This window comes from Neomonachus schauinslandi, chromosome 6 (assembly GCF_002201575.2).
Source record: "Neomonachus schauinslandi chromosome 6, ASM220157v2, whole genome shotgun sequence".
In the NCBI taxonomy this organism is placed as follows: domain Eukaryota; kingdom Metazoa; phylum Chordata; class Mammalia; order Carnivora; family Phocidae; genus Neomonachus; species Neomonachus schauinslandi.
Window position 1 is genome coordinate 63,022,223 of NC_058408.1, and position 20,479 is coordinate 63,042,701.

At 43.6% G+C, this 20,479-nt stretch overlaps 1 protein-coding gene across 1 annotated transcript; it reads left to right on the forward strand.

The window, feature by feature from the left end:
- The first annotated feature begins 507 nt into the window (after positions 1–507).
- C6H1orf100 (chromosome 6 C1orf100 homolog) lies at positions 508–20,467 on the forward strand. The gene is given in 5 exon segments (XM_021682884.1): positions 508–563; positions 6,701–6,796; positions 12,727–12,899; positions 20,312–20,393; positions 20,395–20,467. Coding segments are annotated over 5 exon segments (480 nt in total).
- The last annotated feature ends 12 nt before the right edge of the window (positions 20,468–20,479 follow it).

Consider the following 20,479-nt stretch of genomic DNA (forward strand, 5'->3'; position numbering starts at 1 on the left):
TTCATATTTTAATTTTTTAAGATTTATTTACTTATTTTAGAGGGAGAGCACACAAAAGCAGGGGGAGGGGCAGAGGGAGACAGACTCCCCACTGGGCAAGGAGCCCCATGTGGGGCTCAGTCTCACGACCCTGAGATCATGACCTGGGCCAAAACCAAGTGTCGGACACTTAACCAACTGAGCCACCCAGGCACTCTGGTAGTTTCTATTTTTAAAGAAAAGTGTATCTGTATATATTGGCTTATGCTTTCCACTTTTTTTTTTTTTCCCTTTACAAGTTTATGTCCTTCCCTAAGTGGTCTAGCAAAAGCCATGGCTAGTCTATTTACTCTTCAGTTTTTTTACTGTTATTTTTTTTCAAGACAGACTTGGTGGCACTAGATAGCTCCCGCGTGGAAATGGATTGTGTGTAGAGTATGTTCACACAATACGCAATATACTATGTAGTGTATGTAAATTTCCATTATCAACCTTCACTCTGTAATATTTTTTAGACTCCCATCCACCATGGCTGCCATCCGGCTTCGAGAATTTATTGACCGCCGCCCAGTGGTCCCATCCAGGTAATGTCCATCCAGATGCAGGTGCCATCCAGAACTGCAGTGGGGCAGATGGACATCTGGGGGGCAGACTTGCTCACCTGCTGCTCTCTGATTGACAGACAACTGCTCCCAGAGGTTCCAGTGACGTTTCTTTGGGTTTGGGGAAAGTTAAAAAAAAAAAAAAATCCCACACTCATGGCAAAATCCAAGCAAACAGGCAACTCCAAACTCCCCAAAGATTGGAAGGATATTGGTTTTTGCTTGGGAAGGGCATCAGCAAGAAGTATGAGGAGCCTCAGCCCACATTTTAGTGGGGACCCCTTTACTCTGCTTGGTATCAAACAGACTCCTTCATGCTTCTGCTATATGGGAGATGGTTGCACAGATTGAAACTAAGTAGGATTTTTACTCTTCCTCCAAATTCATAGATGGCCCAAGACTAACAAGTCCTAGATGTATTTTCCTGTGCTAAATTCATCTTGCTGAGAGATATTGGATAATAATCTATAGACCCTAACCTCACCTTCCTTTCACCACTGGCTGTGGGGTGTGCGGAGGTTTAAAAGCTATGAAATTTGGGCAGGAACCCTCACATAGCAAGTGATTTTGGGGTCAGCCTCTTTGCGTTCGTGGTTTCGAGTAAGCCTTATGTTTATTTTAGTATCTAGTTATTTTTAACAATGTTTAGTCAACAAAGATAAGTCCTTCTGCTTCCAGAAATTACTGAAGGAGGGGTGGGGAAAGGATGCTGTGTTCCTACACACTTTGAGTCCTCTTTCAGAGAAACTACAGTCTACCCTTGCTTCCGGGAAACCTGCATGAGGAGGAACTGGAGGGATGGGTTCCCATATTTCCTGATTTCTGCCTCCCCACAAGCCCCTGGTCTTTCTGAGTGTGTTTGAGATCTGTCTTGTCCACTGTCGGGTTATTTAACTGTGGGTCATCTCCTGGGCAAAATGGAAACAAACCTCCCTCAGTTGCTGCTGCCTGGAGTTCTGTGGAACCAAGTCGGAGTCACGGGGCCTGGCCTAAGCCAGCCCATGGGGAGCCTGAGGGTTTAGGTGGAACGCTGTGCAGCAAGCACGGGATCCATGACGTCCTAAAGCAGGGCTGGATTCTGTTCTCTGTGCTCATCCATCAGAGTCCCACGAGGAGGCAGGCCGCCTGAACTAGGCTGGGGCCCCAGCCTCCCCACCATACTCACTGCGGAGCTGGTCCTCATCTACTTGATGCCTTTCCTGCCTCTGCAACAGTAGGGGGGCCAACCCCTCAGAGGTTCCTCAGTGGTACCTCCAGGCTGTATCTCCTACACTCTGCTGCCTCGCCCCACTCACCTATAGCAACTGCCCACTCGTGTCCTCCTCCTGCCCATTCTCCAGCACACGTTCCATAAAATGTAAATTGGATCAAAGCCCTCAGTTGCATAAAACCCTGTAATCACTGCATGTTTCACAAAATCTAAACTCTGCTGGGGCCTATAAGGCCCTGCAGGAACTGGCCCTGCCCCCGCTTCGGTCTCCTCCCTCCCACTGTCTTTCCTTTGTTCCTCCAACAGGCCAGTCTCACTCACACCCAGTGCATTTTTGCTCATTTCGTTTTCACAACAGCTGTGAGGTCTAGAGGATAAACTGAGGCACAGAGTAGTTAAGTGACTGTCCCATGATCCCACAGCTAGTAAGGAATTGGCAGAGGTAGGATTTGAACCCACGAATCTGGCCCCAACATCTGTGCTCTTGATTCCTACACTTGGCTACATATCCGGGGAGGCTCACTTGCCTCCCTCCGCCCACCATCATCACCTCCGCGGAGCCAACTGCCACATGTAGTAGTTCCTCTGTGCACATTTGTGAACATGAATGAATCAGTGACTATCCTGTCACAGATTGGTGTCCTGCTGCCTGGCAGTCCCTGTGGAGGCCTGACCTCCTCCTTCTGCTCAGACAATATCCGGTCCCTCCTTATGCGCCCAAACCTTGGAGCCTCGTGAGGGAAAATGGAATCACACATTGGCAGGGGCGCCTGATAAAATTAAATATTCAAGGGTTCACACAGCTCCCCTAAGAATTGTATCAGAGGGGCGCCTGGGTGGCTCAGTTGGTTAAGCGACTGCCTTCGGTTCAGGTCATGATCCTGGAGTCCCGGGATCGAGTACCACATCGGGCTCCCTGCTCAGCAGGGAGTCTGCTTCTCCCTCTGACCCTCCTCCCTCTCATGCTTTCTGTCTCTCATTCTCTCTCTCGCAAATAAATAAAAAATCTTAAAAAAAAAAAAAGAATTGTATCAGAGGCAAATGTGACCTGCTGTCACCCCCAAGCGACAGGCCTGTCACTCAGATAGACTGAGGGCCGGGTTGTTTTGCAGAGCACCGGATGCTCCCGAAAAGATTGCTTCATGTGGAGTAGTCACAGCGTGGTGTGGAAGAGAAAAGATGTGGAATTTCTGTCAGACTTAAGATGGATTTTTAAAACACTGCCTGAAGTGGTCTCTCGGAGACCCAGAGGCAGCTGTGGGGGGCAGCTTTTTATGCCCAGAGCTATGGCAACCCTACCACAGATCACCAAGTACATTCACCCCAACTCGTTGACTCATGGAGTCATTCCAGGGGGCGATGGTGTGCCCCCCACTTTACTGACAGGGGAACCTGAGGCTCCCCTCTTCCTTGAGGGGATAATGGGTCTGGGAGATGGCAGAGCAGGCATGGAGGGGTCCCATCCTCTGTGCTGACTAGCTCGTGTCCTCACTAAGTGACTCATTCCCCCGAGCCTGTTCCTGACTGGCCCAGCACTTACTCACTGTGTATGATGAGTCAGTGCCTGAATGTGGTTTTCTCTACCAGATTGTGAACCTTGGGTAGAAGATAGTATTTATCATCACTGTGTCCCTAGCACCTGGCCCACGACAGCCACCGTAGAACCTTCAATGGGGACTCGGCTCACTGAATGGAAGGCCGCTCCCAGCTAACATGGCTGCGCTATTCCTTCTCCTCTTCCTCTGGTGCATGGCATCTACTTCCTGTCTGCCAGTGAGAGAATCCCAGAGTTCCTATAAAAATAGCACTGAACTCTTCTGAAAAAAAGCCATCCTGCGTACACAGAGATGGCTCCAGATGCACCGCAGAGTTCAGAGAATAGGGTTTGATCCATGGCTCTGGCGTTTACCAACCAGGTGATGTTTGGAGAGCCCACTTGACTTCTCTGAGCCTCGGTCTCATGTTCTGTAACAGGGTGTTCATAATATTTACCTGGCAAGGTGACTGGGAATTAGATGAGATCACCCTCCTAAAGCCTGAGGCCCAACACAGATGTTACAAAGGACAGCAGAGTCACCTAGGAGCATGGGCCACCTCCAGCCATGGGGCCAGGCTCTTGAGGGAAGAACCCTCCTGGCCTCCCCTGTGCATACTGAATTTTGTCTGTGGCTAAGCCCAGATTTCTGCTCCAGCGACATGCACTCTCCCAGGTGACAGGTTTGCTCTTGTCTGGACAAAACACATCACCTCAAAGAGCCAAGCTGTCAGGCAGGGACTGGTAAACAATGTGTGGGGAAATCAGACAAAGTAGGACTCCTGCTCCCACCCAAGAAGGAAAGACCTTCCTACAACTCATTCAGGAATTTTGCAAGTCAAGTTAACGGATGGGTCTGAGCAGAGCTCCAGTAGGGGTCCTCAGCCAGGTCTGCACCCAAGGCCCTCAGGAGAGGCCTCTGGGAACACTGGTTGACAAGCCAGGTTAGGCACTGCCCCCCATTAACCTCCTGACTGGGAGCTTTCTCCTGTTTGAGCTGAAGTTAGGCCACATGGGGAGCTTGGAAAGTCTACCCAAAGAGTTGGAGACAAAATGCACCATTCTTTCCCCAGAACTTTCTGCTTCTCCACCCAGCCCTTCTTCCCTCCAATGCCTGCTCACACACTTTCCCTTCCTCTCCCAGCTCCTGGGCCAAAACCTACCAAGAGAGACTCCCCAGGGATGGTGAGGAGGGTGTGTTGCCCAGTCCTGGTAAAGAAAGGCTTCTCCATTCTCAAAACAGCTTTTGCAGACTGTGTCTAAGGACCAGTGCTTAGATTACTCACTTGTATTCAGCAGGCATTGGTTATATGCATGCTAGGGAAGAATCCATGGTCAAGACTCAGCCTACTGAAAATGGCACAGCAACTGTGAGAAACCAGTGTGGATTTGGAACCCCACTGGGGTTATTAACAAAGCATAAAATGACCCTAGGGTAATCTCTCCAAGGTAGCACTTCAGAAACGGGATGGATGCCCAAGAAAGTCCCACTCCCAGGCACTCAGAAATGTCATTTTTTCCCTATTATTGTGCCAGTTCCTCTCTCTCCACATGATTTAATCCCTGCTGTTATGTACTCTTCAGGGCTCAGTCATATTATCCTAGCCACAGGGCAAGCCCAGACAGCCTGTGGTTTTCTGAAAATCAGAGCTCCCCAAGGTCCTGTTTGCCTAGACAGACAGACCCACCCTGTTCACAGCACTCGCCTTTCACACTCGTTGGACAGTGAGGTTCCCACCGGCCCCCACACACTCTGCTCTGATCCCAACTCTGGCCATGTCTTGGCTTCTAAAATTCCCCTCACCTAGAATCTCTTCCCCATCCTATTTGCCTGCCCCAATCCTAGGCACCCCTCCCTTGTCTGTGCCCCCACTGACACTTTATTCAGATCACTATTTCAGCACATAAAGAGCACTGTAAGGGTGAGCAGTGATTCCTAGTCAGCTCTGTATCTGCAGAACCCAGAGCGTGCAGTCCCAGTATTGCATTCAGTAAATTCTGGTTGGCTGGCAGCCGTGGGTCAGGCTTTTGTTCATCACCCAACACAGATTTGGCGAGCTACTTCATACAAAACTATGTACCCCTTTGGACTGACTCTTCCCTTGGACTGCTGATGGCACCTACTGAGTGCTCAGAATCTGTGAAAGGTCCCCAAAGACCTACATATCACAAACTCTCTAAAGTCGTCCTCCCCACATGGTCACCTGTGTCCCCTCAGTCTCCTGAGATTCAAATGGCAGCCTTCTTCCTTATGTCTGAAGCCCAAGGGCAAGCCTGTCCTTGTCTTGGACACCTCCCTCTCAGCTTCAACCTTTTCTCCCACAGTGTCCTTGGTCCTGTCCAGCCACCTTCCCACCACACAGCTCAGAGCTTCTCCATGTCCCACGTTAAATGACTACAATTACCTCCTGGCCAATCTCTGTACTTCTCATCAGACTGTCCTCCACGTTGTTGTCCACACTGCCACTGGCAAAGATCCTTCTAGAATAAAAATTGCCCTAAGTCATTAACCTTCTTAAAAATGCTACTAAGATTCCCGGTCACCTACGTAAGTGGTTCTCAACCTTTCAAGACACAACGCTCCCTTTATTTATAACAAATATTTTGTAATGTTCCTACTGCTCTTCCAAAACAAAATCTGCAAATAACATAATCCAACTATACATAATTCTAATATAACCACATAACTCAGTGACTATAATCTGAAAGGAAAATGAATTGATTATAAAATAAGATGTCTTTCAAAAGGTGAAGTCTGGGCTCCACCGCGCCCTCACCGAGCCTCACCTGGCCTCCCCCCAGCCCTGGGGTTCAGCTGTTTGCCCTGTCTCACCTTCACACCCAGAAACACTTCCTACCCGCTTCGTGCCTCAAAACCTCCTCAAAGCCCAACCTTCCCCAGCAGGGCTAGGCTTCCTCCTCCAGCCCACAAGCGCCCTGTGCCCCATCCTAGTGCCTATTCATTTCTTGCCCCATACACTTAACGCAGTTTAAAAAAACAAAAACAAAAAACTTACGAAAGTTTGTAAACCTACCCAAAGTAGGAAAAAACAGTATAAGGAACCCCCATTTATCCATTTTCACATTTTGACGATTATCAGCATTTGCCCCCATGGTCTTATATATCCTCTTATTTCTTTTTCTGATATTTTGAACCTAATATCTGACACGTCGAGTATTTCCTTATGAATCTTGAGAACCAAATCCTGGAAAACGAGTAACAGAAGATGCTCCTGTCAAGAAATTCCACGGGTTTAGGGACCAAGGGCAAAGTGCGTGGATATTTTATTAGGACCACAGCTGCACTCTTCTGTAAAGAACTAATTGTAGTAATTGCTTTTTTTCCTTTTATCACCTTCTTACTTTCTCCACTAGTATATTCATCGCTCATCAAGGAAAGGACGTCCAAGGATGCTACCCCGGGCAGGTGGCAAGAGTCCATTCTGATTCTAGTGTGAAGAGACCTCCCAGGTGAGACACCTTCCCAAATCTTCATTTTCAAAAATTTCACTAAAGTGAGAAGCACAAGTGGAAAAAAAAATGGGAGTCACAATTTGTAGTCATAATAATAATAACAACAATAAATAATAATAATAATAATTGTTATTTAATAGATTCAAAAAGTTCAGAAGGAAATACACCAAACTGTTAACAATGGCTTTTTCTGAATGGTAAGATGGTGGTATTTGTATTTTTATTTTTTAACTTTTTCTCCATTTTCCAGATTTTCTCTAATGAACATATATTACTTTTACAATCAACAATAAATATAGAATGTTATGAAATCATCAAAGAAATTTAAGAAACACCATGAGTTCAGAGTTTCACCTTGTACAAAAAACTTACCCTTCCTGAGACTCAGTTTCCCTCTCAGGAAAATTGTGAATTTGGCCTAAACGGTTCTGCATTTCTGGATATGATTTTTAACAAGAAGAAAAGGAAAAAACAAAAAAACAGTCACTTGGATGTTATTTTCTAGTTTGGGGAGGCTAGAAACCACAGTAATTAGGAGCTGCAATTTGAGTTAACTTTTGAAATGGCTGATCTTGGGCAAGTTTAAATCCTCCTCTGGGAATCAGTTGCCTTATCTGTTAAATAAAATATTGTCATAAAATTCCAGAACATAGCAAGCACTTGAAATATAAGTGCTATTATTTTGACTTCATCATCTAATGTATTTTACAAATTTCTTCAGTTAATTGCCTTCGATATAGTCAACTCCTCATTATCCTCATGCAAAGAAAAAGGAGCCATGGCGTCTACAAAGCAGCACAGAGTCTTAATTTAATAGAAGATCAAACTAGAAGTAGCGTTAGAGGTCATTCTGATCCAGTTAAGTGAGTAAGACACAGCCCAGAGAAGTGACATGTCTTGCCCGAGGTACAGTTGGTTGGTGTGAAAGCTGGTACTTGGAACTATACACATTTTCTGATTCTCAGTTCAAGGCCCTTTGTTCTAATTCAGATACACAGTATGTTAAACTCTCGTCGGGGCTGGCCCCATCCCCAGGCACTCTCCCCATGTGCTCTGTGGGTTCTGACGACCACCCGACTCCAACACCCAGTCCGTGAATGTCAGTCCTCTTCCTCACAGGACAGCTCAGGCAAAGGGAACCTGGACTCTATTTCTACTGACTCTGGCAAGACTAGCGCCTGCCCAAGATCAGCCTTCAGGGGAAAACTTAGTGCAGATGCCAGTCAGTGACTTTAGTAAGCTTCTAGTTAAAAATAAGAAGGAAAAGACAAGCCCCTGAGCACTCCCCGCCCCCCACAAAAAAAAACAGGAAATAAGGCAGTTCTTGGGACAAATCCTAACTTCAGTTTTTGTAGTTGTAGTATAACTTGATAGGTGTCTCTGGCATAACTTCCCCAGATATATTCCTCTACCAACTTAACGATTCCAGTATTAGAATCCGATCCTTTGAATGAAAGTCTTGTCTTCAGGATACTGATGTATTACTTGAAAATGGCGACTATTCTGGTTCCATAGAAACACCCAAGGCAAAGGCAGAGTGGGTTACCAGTCCTGCAGGGGTAAATCTAGGGACATTCACCAAGATGTGGTTCAGAAGCCACAACTCTCGGTGGCACAGAAGTGACCAGACGTCAGGGATGGTTACACAGAACCCAACCTCACAAAAGACTGACCTGTTCATCAGGCAGCTAATGTTTGATTGACAGGGAAGTGGGGGGGGCATGCTTTTGTAGGGAAAGGAGTGCTCCTGCCCACCATTTAAGGTGCCCACTTTACAAGACCAAGTGCCTATTAAGCATGAAATAAGAGCAGGTAGAAGTGGGTGGGAATTTTCGGTGCTTCTCCAAGCTTATGCTCCATGGAGCACCATCCACCCACCAGCCTTTCCCACCCCTCCCCCGACCAGTACCACATTCACACTGTCACATTCTCGCCCTTACTTTTTTCTGAACTTGAGGCAGAACCTATTCATTTCTGCTAAACAGTCTTCAAAGAAGGCCCATTATAATCAAGTTTTTACCCAAATATGGAATCACAATACATTATGATTATATAGTTTCAGTCACCTCGTTTAAGTGTGATTAATCATGGTGATCCCATCAAGTAAGACTACATCCTACTATTAAATGATGGGGTTTAGATGTTCCTAAATGTCACCCAACATCTAATATTTTTCACACCTAGAGCCGCTCACTTCCTATATTTTAAGTTTAAAAATACCCATGTTGGGGTGCCTGGCTGGCTCAGTCTCTAGACGTGTGACTCTTGGTCTCTGGGTCGTGAGTTCAAGTCCCACATTGGGAGTAGAGATTTAAAAAAGTAAAATAAAGCAAAATTTAAAAATATGCATGTTTATTACAACATTCAGAAAACATTAATAAAAAAAGAAATGAAATTACCCATAATGTCATCACTCAGAGATAGATAATCATGCAGAACATTCCAGATCTACACAAAATGGAATGAATAGTATTTTGAAACCCTTTTTTATCCCCCCCAAGTTTATTGAGATAGTGTCGAATATAACATTGTATTTGTTTAGCGTGCACAACATAATGATTTAATATATGTACATATTGTGAAATGATTACTACAATAAGTTTAGTTAATATCTATCACCTGATATAGTTGCAAATTTTTTCACTAATGATGAGACTTTTGAGATCTACTATCTTTGCACCTTTCAAATATACAATATAGTATAATTAACTATAATCACCATATAGGACATTACATTTCCAGAACTTATTTATCTGGAAGTTTGTCCCTTTCGACCTCTTTCACCCATTTCCCCATCCCCCAACTCTGCCTCGGGCAATCACCATTCTGTTCTCTTTTTCTATGCGTTTGGTTTTTTTATATTCCACATATAAGTGAGATCATACAGTACTCGTCTTTCTCTATCTGACATTTCATTTAGCACAATACCCTCAAGGTGCATCCATGTTGCAACAAATGGCAGGTTTTCCTTCTTTTCATGGCCGAATAGTATTCCATTTTATATACATGTACAATATCTCCATCCATTCATCCATCAGTGAACACTTAGATTGTTTCTATGTCTTGGCCATTGCAAATAATGCTGCAATGAACGTGGGGGTGCAGCTATCTCTTTGAGATAGGGATTTCATTTTCTTCTGATAAATACCCAGAAGTGGAATTGCTAGATCATATGGTAGTTCTATTTTTAATGTTTTGAGGAACCCACATACTGTTTTCCACAGTGGCTACATCAGTTTGCATTCCCAACGGTGCACAAGGGTTCCTTTTTCTTGCCAACACTTCTTATCTCTTGCCATTTTGATAATAGCAATTCTAACAGGTGTGAGCTGATAGCTCATTGTGGTTTCACTTTGCATTTCCCTGACAATTAGTGACTTGGAGCACTCTTCATGAACCTGTTTGCCCTCCGTATGTCTTCTTTGGAAAAAAAGGTCTATTCAGATTCTCTGCCCATTTTTTAATCAGATTGTTTTTTTGCTATTGAGTTGAAGGAGTTATTTATGTATTTTGGATATTAACTCCTTATCAGATAATATGATTGGCAAATATTTTCTCCCTGTCTGCAGGTTGTCTTATTTTGTTGGCTTCCTTTACTGTGCAATAAAAGCTTTTTAGTTTGAATGTAATACCATTTATTTTTGTTTTTGTTGCCTTTCCTTTTGGTGTCAAATCCAAAAATAATCCTTGCCAAGACTGATGTTAAGGAATTTACTCCCTGTGTTTTCTTCTAGGAGTTTTATGGTTTTAGGTTTTAGGTCTTACCTTCATGTCTTTAACCTATTTTAAGTTGATCTTTGTGTATGTTATAAGATAGTTTTATCTGTTGCATGTGGCTTTCCAGTTTCCCAATACTACTTATTGAAGAAAATATCCTTTCCCCATTGTATATTTTTGGTTCCTTTGTCATAAATTAATTGACCACATAGACGCGGGTTTATTTCTGTGTTCACTATACGGTTCTGTTGATCTATGTGTCTATTTTTATGCCAATAGTATACTGTTTTTGATTACTATAGTTTATAATATGAAATCAGGAAGCATGATTTCTCCCCTTTGTTCTTCTTTCTCAAGATTGCTTTAGCTGTTTGAGGGCTTTTGTGGGTCCATATAAATTTTAGGATTCTTTGTTCTAGTTCTATGAAAAATGTCTGAAATTTTGATAGGGATTGCATTGAAAATGTAGGTTGCTTTGATAGTATGACCATTTTAGCAATATTAATTCTTCCAATTCGTGAGCACAGAATATCTTCCCATTTATTTGTGTTTTCTCCCATTTCTTTTATCAATGTCTTAGAGTTTTCAAAGTATACGTCTTTCATCTCCTTGGTTAAATTTACTCCTAAGTATTTTATTGTTTTGATGTAATTGTAAATGAGTTTGTTGTCTTAATTTCTCTGATAGTTCCTTTTTAGTGCATAGAAATGCAATAAATTTTTGTATATTGATTTTGCAACTTTACTGAATTCCTTTATTAGTTCTAAGAGGTTTTTTGTGGAGTCTGTAGGGTTTTCCACATACAGATCATGTTATTTGCAAATAGAGACAGTTTTACTTCTTATTTTCCTATTTGGATACCTTTTATTTCTTTTCCTTGCCTAATTGCTGGACGGGACTTCCAATACTATGTTGAAGAAAAGTGGTGAGAGTGAGCATTCTTGTCTTATTCCTGATCTTAGAGGAAAAGCTTACAGCTTTCCACCTTTGAGTATGATGTTAGCTGTGAGCTTGTCATATATGGCCTTTTATTATGCTGAAATATGTTCCCTACCCACATTGTTAACAGTTTTTTATCATGAATAGATGTTGAATTTTGTCAAATGCTTTTTTGCATCTATTGAGATGATTGTATGATTTTTATACTTCAATTTGTTAATGTGGCTTATTTTGTTGATTGATTTGCTGATGTTGAACCTTCTTTGCAGCCCTGGAATAAATCCCACTTGATCATGGTGTATGATCCTTTTAATGTATTATTGAATTCAGTTTGATAATATTTTGTTGATTGAAACCTTGTTTTGTATAAGAGTTTTCTGAAGATAATTCACATCCCATACAACTCATTGGTTTAAAGTGTTCAATTCAACTCAAACCTTTTTTTAAACCTAATTCTGTATTGCAGACTTTTTCCCATCTCAAAATTCATAATTCTACAGCATCACTTTTAGTGGTGGTGGGGCATTCTTGTATATGACCATATCATTTTCTAAATAATCCCCCCCTTTTTTACGTGAAGATTGTATCCACTCTTTTATTATCATAAAATATTTTGGTGAGCATTCTAGGAGCTAGGTCTTTGTTGATATCCCTAATTTCTGGAGTTGCTGCAACAAGGTATATGCATTTTTTAAAGATATCAGTCCTCATCACCAAAGTATTCTCCAACAAGTTGTCCAGTGAATATGTACTCCCACAAGTGCATGAAGATATTCCCCCATTACATTTTGATTCTTCTTTATTTTTACCTTCAGAGGGTAGTTATCTCAGTGGAGGTACAGGAAAGTTATAACCGATTTCAGGTTCATCCAACACCAGTTGGCACCATAGGGGTGAGTCTGGTCAAAAGAAAGTATCAGTTCCTTGAGGGAACCAAATGTCCATAGAAAAATTACAATGGGAAAGGGCATTGGGAGATCTGGAGTACAGGAAGTCGCCACGCATGAGCAGACCCAGCAGAAGGTTTGATGCAGGTCACCTTCTGCAACCTGTGATTGGGGAGGAGGAGGGATGCTAAAGTGGGGGAGCAGGGGACTGGAATCCCTGAGCCACCTACTGAAAACTGTTGGGCTGACCCTTGAGCTATGGAGTCTTGCCAATAGTATCTTGGTTGCCTCCTGATCACTTCCAGAGAATAGATCTCAGCTGATGAGAACATGGAATGCTTTTCTTCTACTGGGTGTCAGCAAGCTCTTTCTATTTTCATTTAGACCTCTCATAGACTTGACAATCCCACCCAAGAGAAAAAGTCAGTATCAGCCTCAACTAGACCAAGAAACTCTCATTCGATATATTTGTTTCCGAAGACATTCAAAGCCCACTGAACCATGGTATAAAGAAACCACCTACCAAAGAGACTATTCTCTGCCATTTTACAAGATTGGTAAGTTGGGTCAACTGCTCTTACTCTCTCAGATCAACCTTGCCTAGGATGAGCCTCTCTCATGCCTGCCATCAGGGACCAGTCAAGTTGAGGGAGGGTGTTCATGTGTGTCTAGTGCAGGAAGAAGAATTTAGAGGCTGGCCCAAGGGCTGCTTCCTCCTCTCCTCTTTTTCCTAGTTCCCTATAGAATTCAAGGATAAAAATGCACAAATGTCCTTGGTAGGAAGCCGGCTCAAGTGTGACTACTTCTCATTGAGCCCCTTGTTACTCAACAGATTCCTTATTGTGCCTAAATGTATTGTTAAAGGAACTTTTTTCTTTCTTATTCTCCCATTTTAAATAGCTTTATGACAATTATTTGACATTTGGAGGCATGTTTCAAAAATTCTAATTTCCCTCTACGTTGCAACATGTGTGAGTATGAAGGGCCAAGCCCCCCCATGTGACCTTGGGGGTACACACGTGGACACTGATGTAGACAATACTTGTATTCCTGTTGTCATTGATGCTTTGAATTTTAGCAAGTGGGAGGAGTTGCTGCATTGACAGACTTTCTAAATGAGTAAACCCCACTATTTCTGGGGCTCTTACACTGAGGCAGATACATATTTTGTCCTCCTAAGAGCTCTTAGGTAAGTGTATTACTTTCCCATTTTACAATAAAGAAGATCAAGTTGCAGAGACAATTAATTAAGCAGCCCCAGATCACAGTGCAGTAGGTAGGAGAAGCAGAATTCAGACCAAAGCTATTTGAGACATAGGATTCTGTGCTTGACCCTTAAGCCTTACTGTCTTTGTCACAGCTGAGAGTCACTTGCATTACTATTTATTTAATATTTTTCTTTCTTTTTGCTTGAATAAGAATAAGAAAATGAGTAGAAGGATGGTGGGGGGAGTGGCTGGGGGTGAGAAGGATCGGCCCTTCCTTCTGTTCTCCCCTGAAAAGGGCAGAAGCCCAGATGGAGTACTAGGCCAGGTCCCAAGGGAACCAGGAACAACAGCAAGGAAGATGGGAAGCAGATGGAACCGGGCAATCTCCAGACAGTGGAGCCATGGGGAGGGGGCAGTAGATGAAGCCAGATGGGCCAGATATGGGGGGAGGCATCTGGCATAAGAGGTTACCTACCAGCAGTGCAAAGCTGGGGTCTGGGAGGGGAGAGAAGGTTGGAGCTGAGAAGGCAGCTGAGGGGAAAGGAGTTGGTAGCTAAGACGAGCTCATTTAGGGAAGGAGGTGCCAGGAGGGAGTGAGGCATGGTGGAGGTTGGGGTCTCCCAGGGGGCCCTGGGAGGTCTGTATTAAAAGGAGCTGGGGTGGGTGGGGGTGCAGGTTAGGGGCTGAAGGATGAGGCCTGGGGGAGACAGAAGCCAGCAGGGGCTGAGCAGCTGAAAAGAAGAGGTGGTCAGGAGGTGTCAGCAGGGCTCCTGTCCCCACAGAACTGGCTAAGCAGCTTGCCTTTTCAAAACTGACCAAGTATGAAGTCAGCTTCCCTCCCATGTGGGAATCTGGGTGGGCCTTGAGTTACCGAAGTGATAGTAAACAGGACCTTCTTTACAATTCCTCTGCTATGAGGGAATCCAGTTAGACACAAAAGGTTTTCTCCCTGGCTTGTTTTAGACAACAGTTCCTAAGTGTTTCCAAACCAAGAGAACCAGGTGAGTGTTTAGCAAAGCAGTTTGATATTTATCATCTCCTGTGCCCCTAGCACTGTGCTGGGTGCCATGGGAGGAGGTGAACGCAAGTCCAGGCTCTGACCTCAGCCACGGGGAGTTTCCAGTCTGATCAGGAAGATGAAGCACCATCAGCCTATCAGTGAATGATTAAGAAGCAACTAACAGAGCAGGAAGATGGGTTCGAGAACATGCAGCCATGGGACCCAAGCTGGGTCCGGCTGGATGAGGTCCGAGGCAGAGAAGTGGTGCACACAGCAGACAGGGACATTGCAGCCAGGAGCATGGTGGCAGGGGGTGGGGTTGAGCCTTGTGGAGTGTGGGGGAGCAGGGAGCACTCCAGACGTGGAGGACGCTGGCCTGCCTGGGCCAGGCAGGAGGAGGAGGAAGTGGGGGTCACATGTGGTTGGCAGAGTAGAACAGAATGGCTAGAACTGAAGAGGTGCTCAAGGAGGGAGTTTGGAAAGTTGGATTTGGACAATCAGAGCCATCTTAGGACCCAGTCAAGGGAGAACCCAGGCGGCTTCAGAGACTGTCGGTCAGTCGGCCTGCTCAGGACAGGTTCAAGAAGACACGACTAGACTACATTGGCAGTCAGGCAGGATGGATCTATGGAAGGGTGGGCAGGACTCAGGCCTTGGGGGGCCGCAGGCTTGCACATTCTAGCTCTGCAGTGTCAGGCAAGACACTCAGCTCCTCTGAACTTGTCTGTGCCTCAGCAAAGTGGAGACTCAAAGTCTATATTTTAGGATAGCTGTTAGGATTTAAAATATCTGTCCTGTGCCCAGAACTGTGCTAAGTGGTATGCACATGTGTGTACACACTCGTGGTTGCAATGAGTCTTAACAGCTCCCGTGAAGGAGGTATTATTATTTACTGCATGAACAGAAGAGAAAACTGAGCCTTAGGGACTTTAGGAAACTTCCTCAAGCTGTTAAGTCATCAATCCAGGTCATCCAGATTTGTCACGTTCCCAACCCTTGCTCTTAAATTGAACTGAGACTTCATGGGAAGTGGAAAGGAGACTCATGTGGCATATCATTTGGAGCGGGAAAGGACAGTATTAAGAGAGAATTCATGAGAATGAAATTAAAGCTCAGCCTTCCACTTCTACGGCAGGATTGTTGGTGCCTGTGATAGAGATAACAGTTTTCAGCAGAAGAGGTGTCAAGTTGGCATCTGTAGACAACTGAGAATAAGGTGCTGGAAAGTGCAGGCAGGAAACCTGAGACAGGAACAGGGCCAGATAGTCCCTTCCTCAGTGAGATTTGAAGTCTGACCAATTCAAGAGGTAATTTATGTTGAAATATTCACTGCTCCATTCATTGAACCACTGATTGAGTGCGTATTAGTTATCTCTTGTGGAGTAATGTATCATTCCAAAACCTAGTGACTTACAAGATAAATGATGATGATTTTTATCTTTTAGCTGGGCACTTCTGGCTCAAGGTACCAGCAGATGTCAGCAAGTGCTGCATCATCTGAAGCCTTGACCGAGGCTGGAGGACCCACCTCCAAGGTGGCTCATTCACATGGGTGTCACTCACATGCTGGCTGGTGACAGGGGCCTCCATGCCTCTCCAAGTGGGCTCCCCACAGGGGTGTCAAGTGTCCTGCAAGCATGGCAGTTAGCTTCCCTAGAATGGGCAATCTGAGGTGAAGGGGGGAATTTCCAATGCCTTTTATGACCTAGGCACAGAAGTCACACACTGTCACTTCTAAGGTGTCCTACTAGTCACACATAGCCAGCTCTGAGGCAGTGTGCAAGGGCATTACATAAGGCATGGATACCAGGGGGTGAGAATGACTGGGGTCCATCTTGGAAGCTGGCAACCATAAGATGATTCGCTCATTGACACCATTATGAACTAGCCACTGTGCTGTCTGGTGGGGGTAGACAAGATACCTGCTCTCACGGAGCTGACATCCTTTGGGGAGGGGGTGAGGTACAGAGCATAACCAAGTACATTTTTTAAAAATTATAGGCTGTAGTAGTGCTGTAAGGGAAATAAGCAGGGTGATAAGTGTAGCTAAAGGAGGTTACTTTTAATAGTGCAGTCAAGGAAAACCTCTATACAATTTTAGCTGAGCCCTGGAAAATAGTAATGAGTCACATAAAGAGCACTTAAAGGAGCAGTAAGTGCAAAAAGCTTGAAAGTGGAAAAGGCCTCAGCATGTTTGAGGAACAGAAAGGAGGCAGCATAGCTGGTGTGTAGTCAGTGAGGGCACGCGTGGTAAGATGCCTGGATTCCAGTCCAAGCACAAAGGGAAGATCTGGAAGGGTTCCAAAGAGAGGAGAAAGCTCTCATTTGTATTTTTAAAAGATCACTCTGGCTGCTGCTGAGACCCTGTTTGGAGGTGAACAGGAGGTAGGGCACGAAGACCAGTGAGGAAACTGTTTACTAGTTTAGAACAGAGACGATGGTGGCTTGGAGCAGCAGGGAAGATTAAAAAGAATGAATGGATTCCAGAGATATTTTGGAGATGACATCAGCTGGGCTTGGTGATAGATCTGCTGTCGAGAGCATTTTCATTCATTCATCTGTATTCTCTCAGTAAATAATTTGAGAGCCTACTTGTATGCCAGGCATTGTGCAAGGTTTTGGCAATACCACATCAAGCAAAATAGACACATTTCTACATTCAAGAAGCTCCAGTGGGGAACCAGGACAGAAATAAGCATAAAATTTCACCTGCCATAAATGCTATGAAGTACAGTTTATGTGATGCTATAGGAGCACTTAACAAGTCAGAAAGGGACAATAGGTCTCTGAGGAAATGAGCTAGATGTTCACTAGGCAAGGAGTGGGGAAGAGCTTCGCAGAGAGTACAGCATGTGCAAAAGCCCTGTGGTAGGGGCATGACATGTTTGAGGAACTAAAAAAAATAAGAAGAAGAATGTGCTAAAGCACAGAAATCAGGAAGGGTGGAGCAGGATGTGGCTCGAGAGATGTAACAAGGGGAGGGTTTACAGGTCATTTTCAGCTCTGGCACCTCTAGCCTGAGATTAATGGGAAACCATTGAAAAGTTTGAAGGAGGGTGGATGTGCCATGATTAAAAAGTGCATTTTGGAAAGATTGCTCTAACTGTGGAGAAGGAAAAAGAGGCAGGATGGGGAGTCGGGTGGGGCAGAGATTGAATATGGTGAGTCAGGAGCCATGGCAGCGGTTAGGCTAAATGTTCTTAACCTCGGTGACATCACTTTTAGCAATCCAGATGCCCAGGACAGACCCAGACCAATCAAACCAGGATCTCCTGGTGGGAGGGGGTAGTCCCAAGCATCAGTAACTTTAAAAACTCCCCAGGTTATTCCACCATGCAGCCAAGTTTAGGAAGCAGTGGTTTTGGCAAGTGATGATCGCTGGTAGCAGTAGAGAATTGGATGGTTTTGCGAGATACTTGGTTGGCAATTATTTTGTAAACAACAATCAGGCAGGCAAAGCCCGGTCTGCAAGAGACCCAGCAGAGAGAGGTCATAAATCTGAGCACTGAGAGAGAACACAGCAGGGGCTGACTCAAGTGTTTGTTTGAATCAAGAAACTGACTCCTTGAAGGAGTCTTTGGGGGAAGGGCTTCTCACAAAATAAGATGGATAGGAAGTTGTGTATCAAGGTGTGGGGTTTTTTCTCTTGACCATTTGACCAGCCTTTGTGATCAGATTTTAAGGGCAGGGCTTATGTCTCGATTAGCACTGATTTGCATTTCATGTTCAGTTCTTATTTCTTTTTGGGAATTGGTGAGAAACATTAAATATAGATCATGATAGATCACAGTTACCACTCAAGAAATTCTTCTTCAGTAAAAATTCCTTCTCAGCACATAGGGGTTCATTCATTTATTTAGGAAACATCTATTAAGCACAGACTATGTGCAAGACACAGTGTAAGATATGAAGACTCCCTCCTCAGAGAACTTACAGCTTAGGAGGATAGAATGGCCCCTCAGACAAAAGTTGCCCTTGTATTACTCACCCTGGAGCCAAATACTTAAAAGAACTCATTCTTCAAAAATAAAACATATGCTCTCAATAGCAGTGTGACCCTTAGACTCTCTGACCTTCAGTTCTCTCATCTGCAAAAAGGACTAAAAATAGTATCTACCTAACAAAACTGAGATATCCATATAAAGACTTCAGCATTCTGCTTGTATGTAACATTTATAAGCCTTCAAAGCTAAGTGATCAAATAATCAGCATGTGCCATAATAAATACTTGTAAAAAACAAACAAACAAAACAAACAAAAAACCTAATGCAATGGAATTGTATCTTATACAGGGATTCAGTTCTAAAATCAGTGCATAAGGTAGTAATTACATATAATCAAAGTTGTCCTTGCAAATCTCTTAAATTGTTCAAAGTGATAATATTAAATGATATTAAATTATTAAAGTAGCTGGAATAAATGGGATTCAGCAAGTTGGTTACATTTTGTCTGTAGTTCTCAATTAATTATTCATTTTATTTTTACTAAATGATGACTTTCAAAGAAGTCACCCCACAATTCCACATGAACAATAATTTCACTTTATCAAATGGTAAGGAAATCCCAAAAATCATTTCACATGTCCTTTCCATAGTATTCCCCACCCCCAAATATGCATAGCATATTTCAGGCTTGATAGCATCCACTGTCTGTGGGCATGGAGACTCAGAAGGAATCCCCCAAAAGTTTGTTGAATTTACCTCATTAAATGAGTGGGTCATTCCACTCCACGGCAACTCTGACAGCAAGGATCACTAAGGCTGGTGAGTGGGATTCCTCACATTCCTTAACTGCTTAGATTTATTTCCCTGGAACACAATGTAACCCTCCAGAAGGTCAGAGTTGCTATTTTAACCCCACCATAGCCTTGGAAAGTCAAATCGTTGCTTGTTTCAGACAGGTACACACTTTACTAAATTAGATTTAAAAAATCCTTCCAGGGATGGCATTTCTGGTCCTACTCCTGGGTTTGATGAAATGTTATCCATTCTTAATATCAAGAAATGTTTGTATCTTTCAATGCTATTGAAGTGCTATGGCAGGTGGAGGAGAGCAGGGAAAAGATCAGGGACTTTGGGGCCAGATACTCCTGGGTCAGGTCCCCTCATAATCCTATGAACTTGGGCTAGTTCATTAATCTCTCTGAGATGGTGACACCATCAGTGAGTGAGCCTGTGAGGATTACTGTGGATATTAATATAAGCAAAGCACCTAACACTGTGCATAACGCTACACATAATATAATTGTGTTACGATGCTATCACTGAAACGCTGCTCTTTGGTTCATCAAGATGATTGACATACTTAACCTCCAGCTGTCCTCGAAAGCTCACCTTTGGACAAGCAGAACTGTCCATTATTGTAGATAAGAGGTTATAAAGTACAAGGGAACTCCAGTGGGTATGAATTTAGGGATGGTAACAACTGAAGTTTGACACAAACATCATACAAAGTGGCCCGTAAATAATGTAGGGTTTAAATGGTTTGGGGGTCTAAAATTAGGATGTCAAAATGCAAATTTATATGATTGATTTAATTTCATTTACTTTTGGGCATAATAGAGCGATAGGCCCCTTGATCAGAGACTGAAACACAGAAATAACCTTTTGACAAGTCCTTTTCTCCCACATCTTTTACATATATTCTTTTGTCTTAAATCCGCCAAATTGTTTTGTTATTGCACACAATTGTTGTTGACAGTATGTTAAAATTTAGGAGTAAATGGTCTTAAAATAAATCATTAATTTGTTTTAAATTCCAGATTGGGACCAGAAATTAGCCACAGTTTCATCAAATCCTAGACCACTAAATTCACTACCAGAGTTCTACTGTTGTGAAGAGAGGCAGCTTCGGAAGAAAACCTTTTAAATTTAAAATAACCATGGCATTCGAACAAAACAACATTTGGAGTTCTTAGGTGACTCCTTTA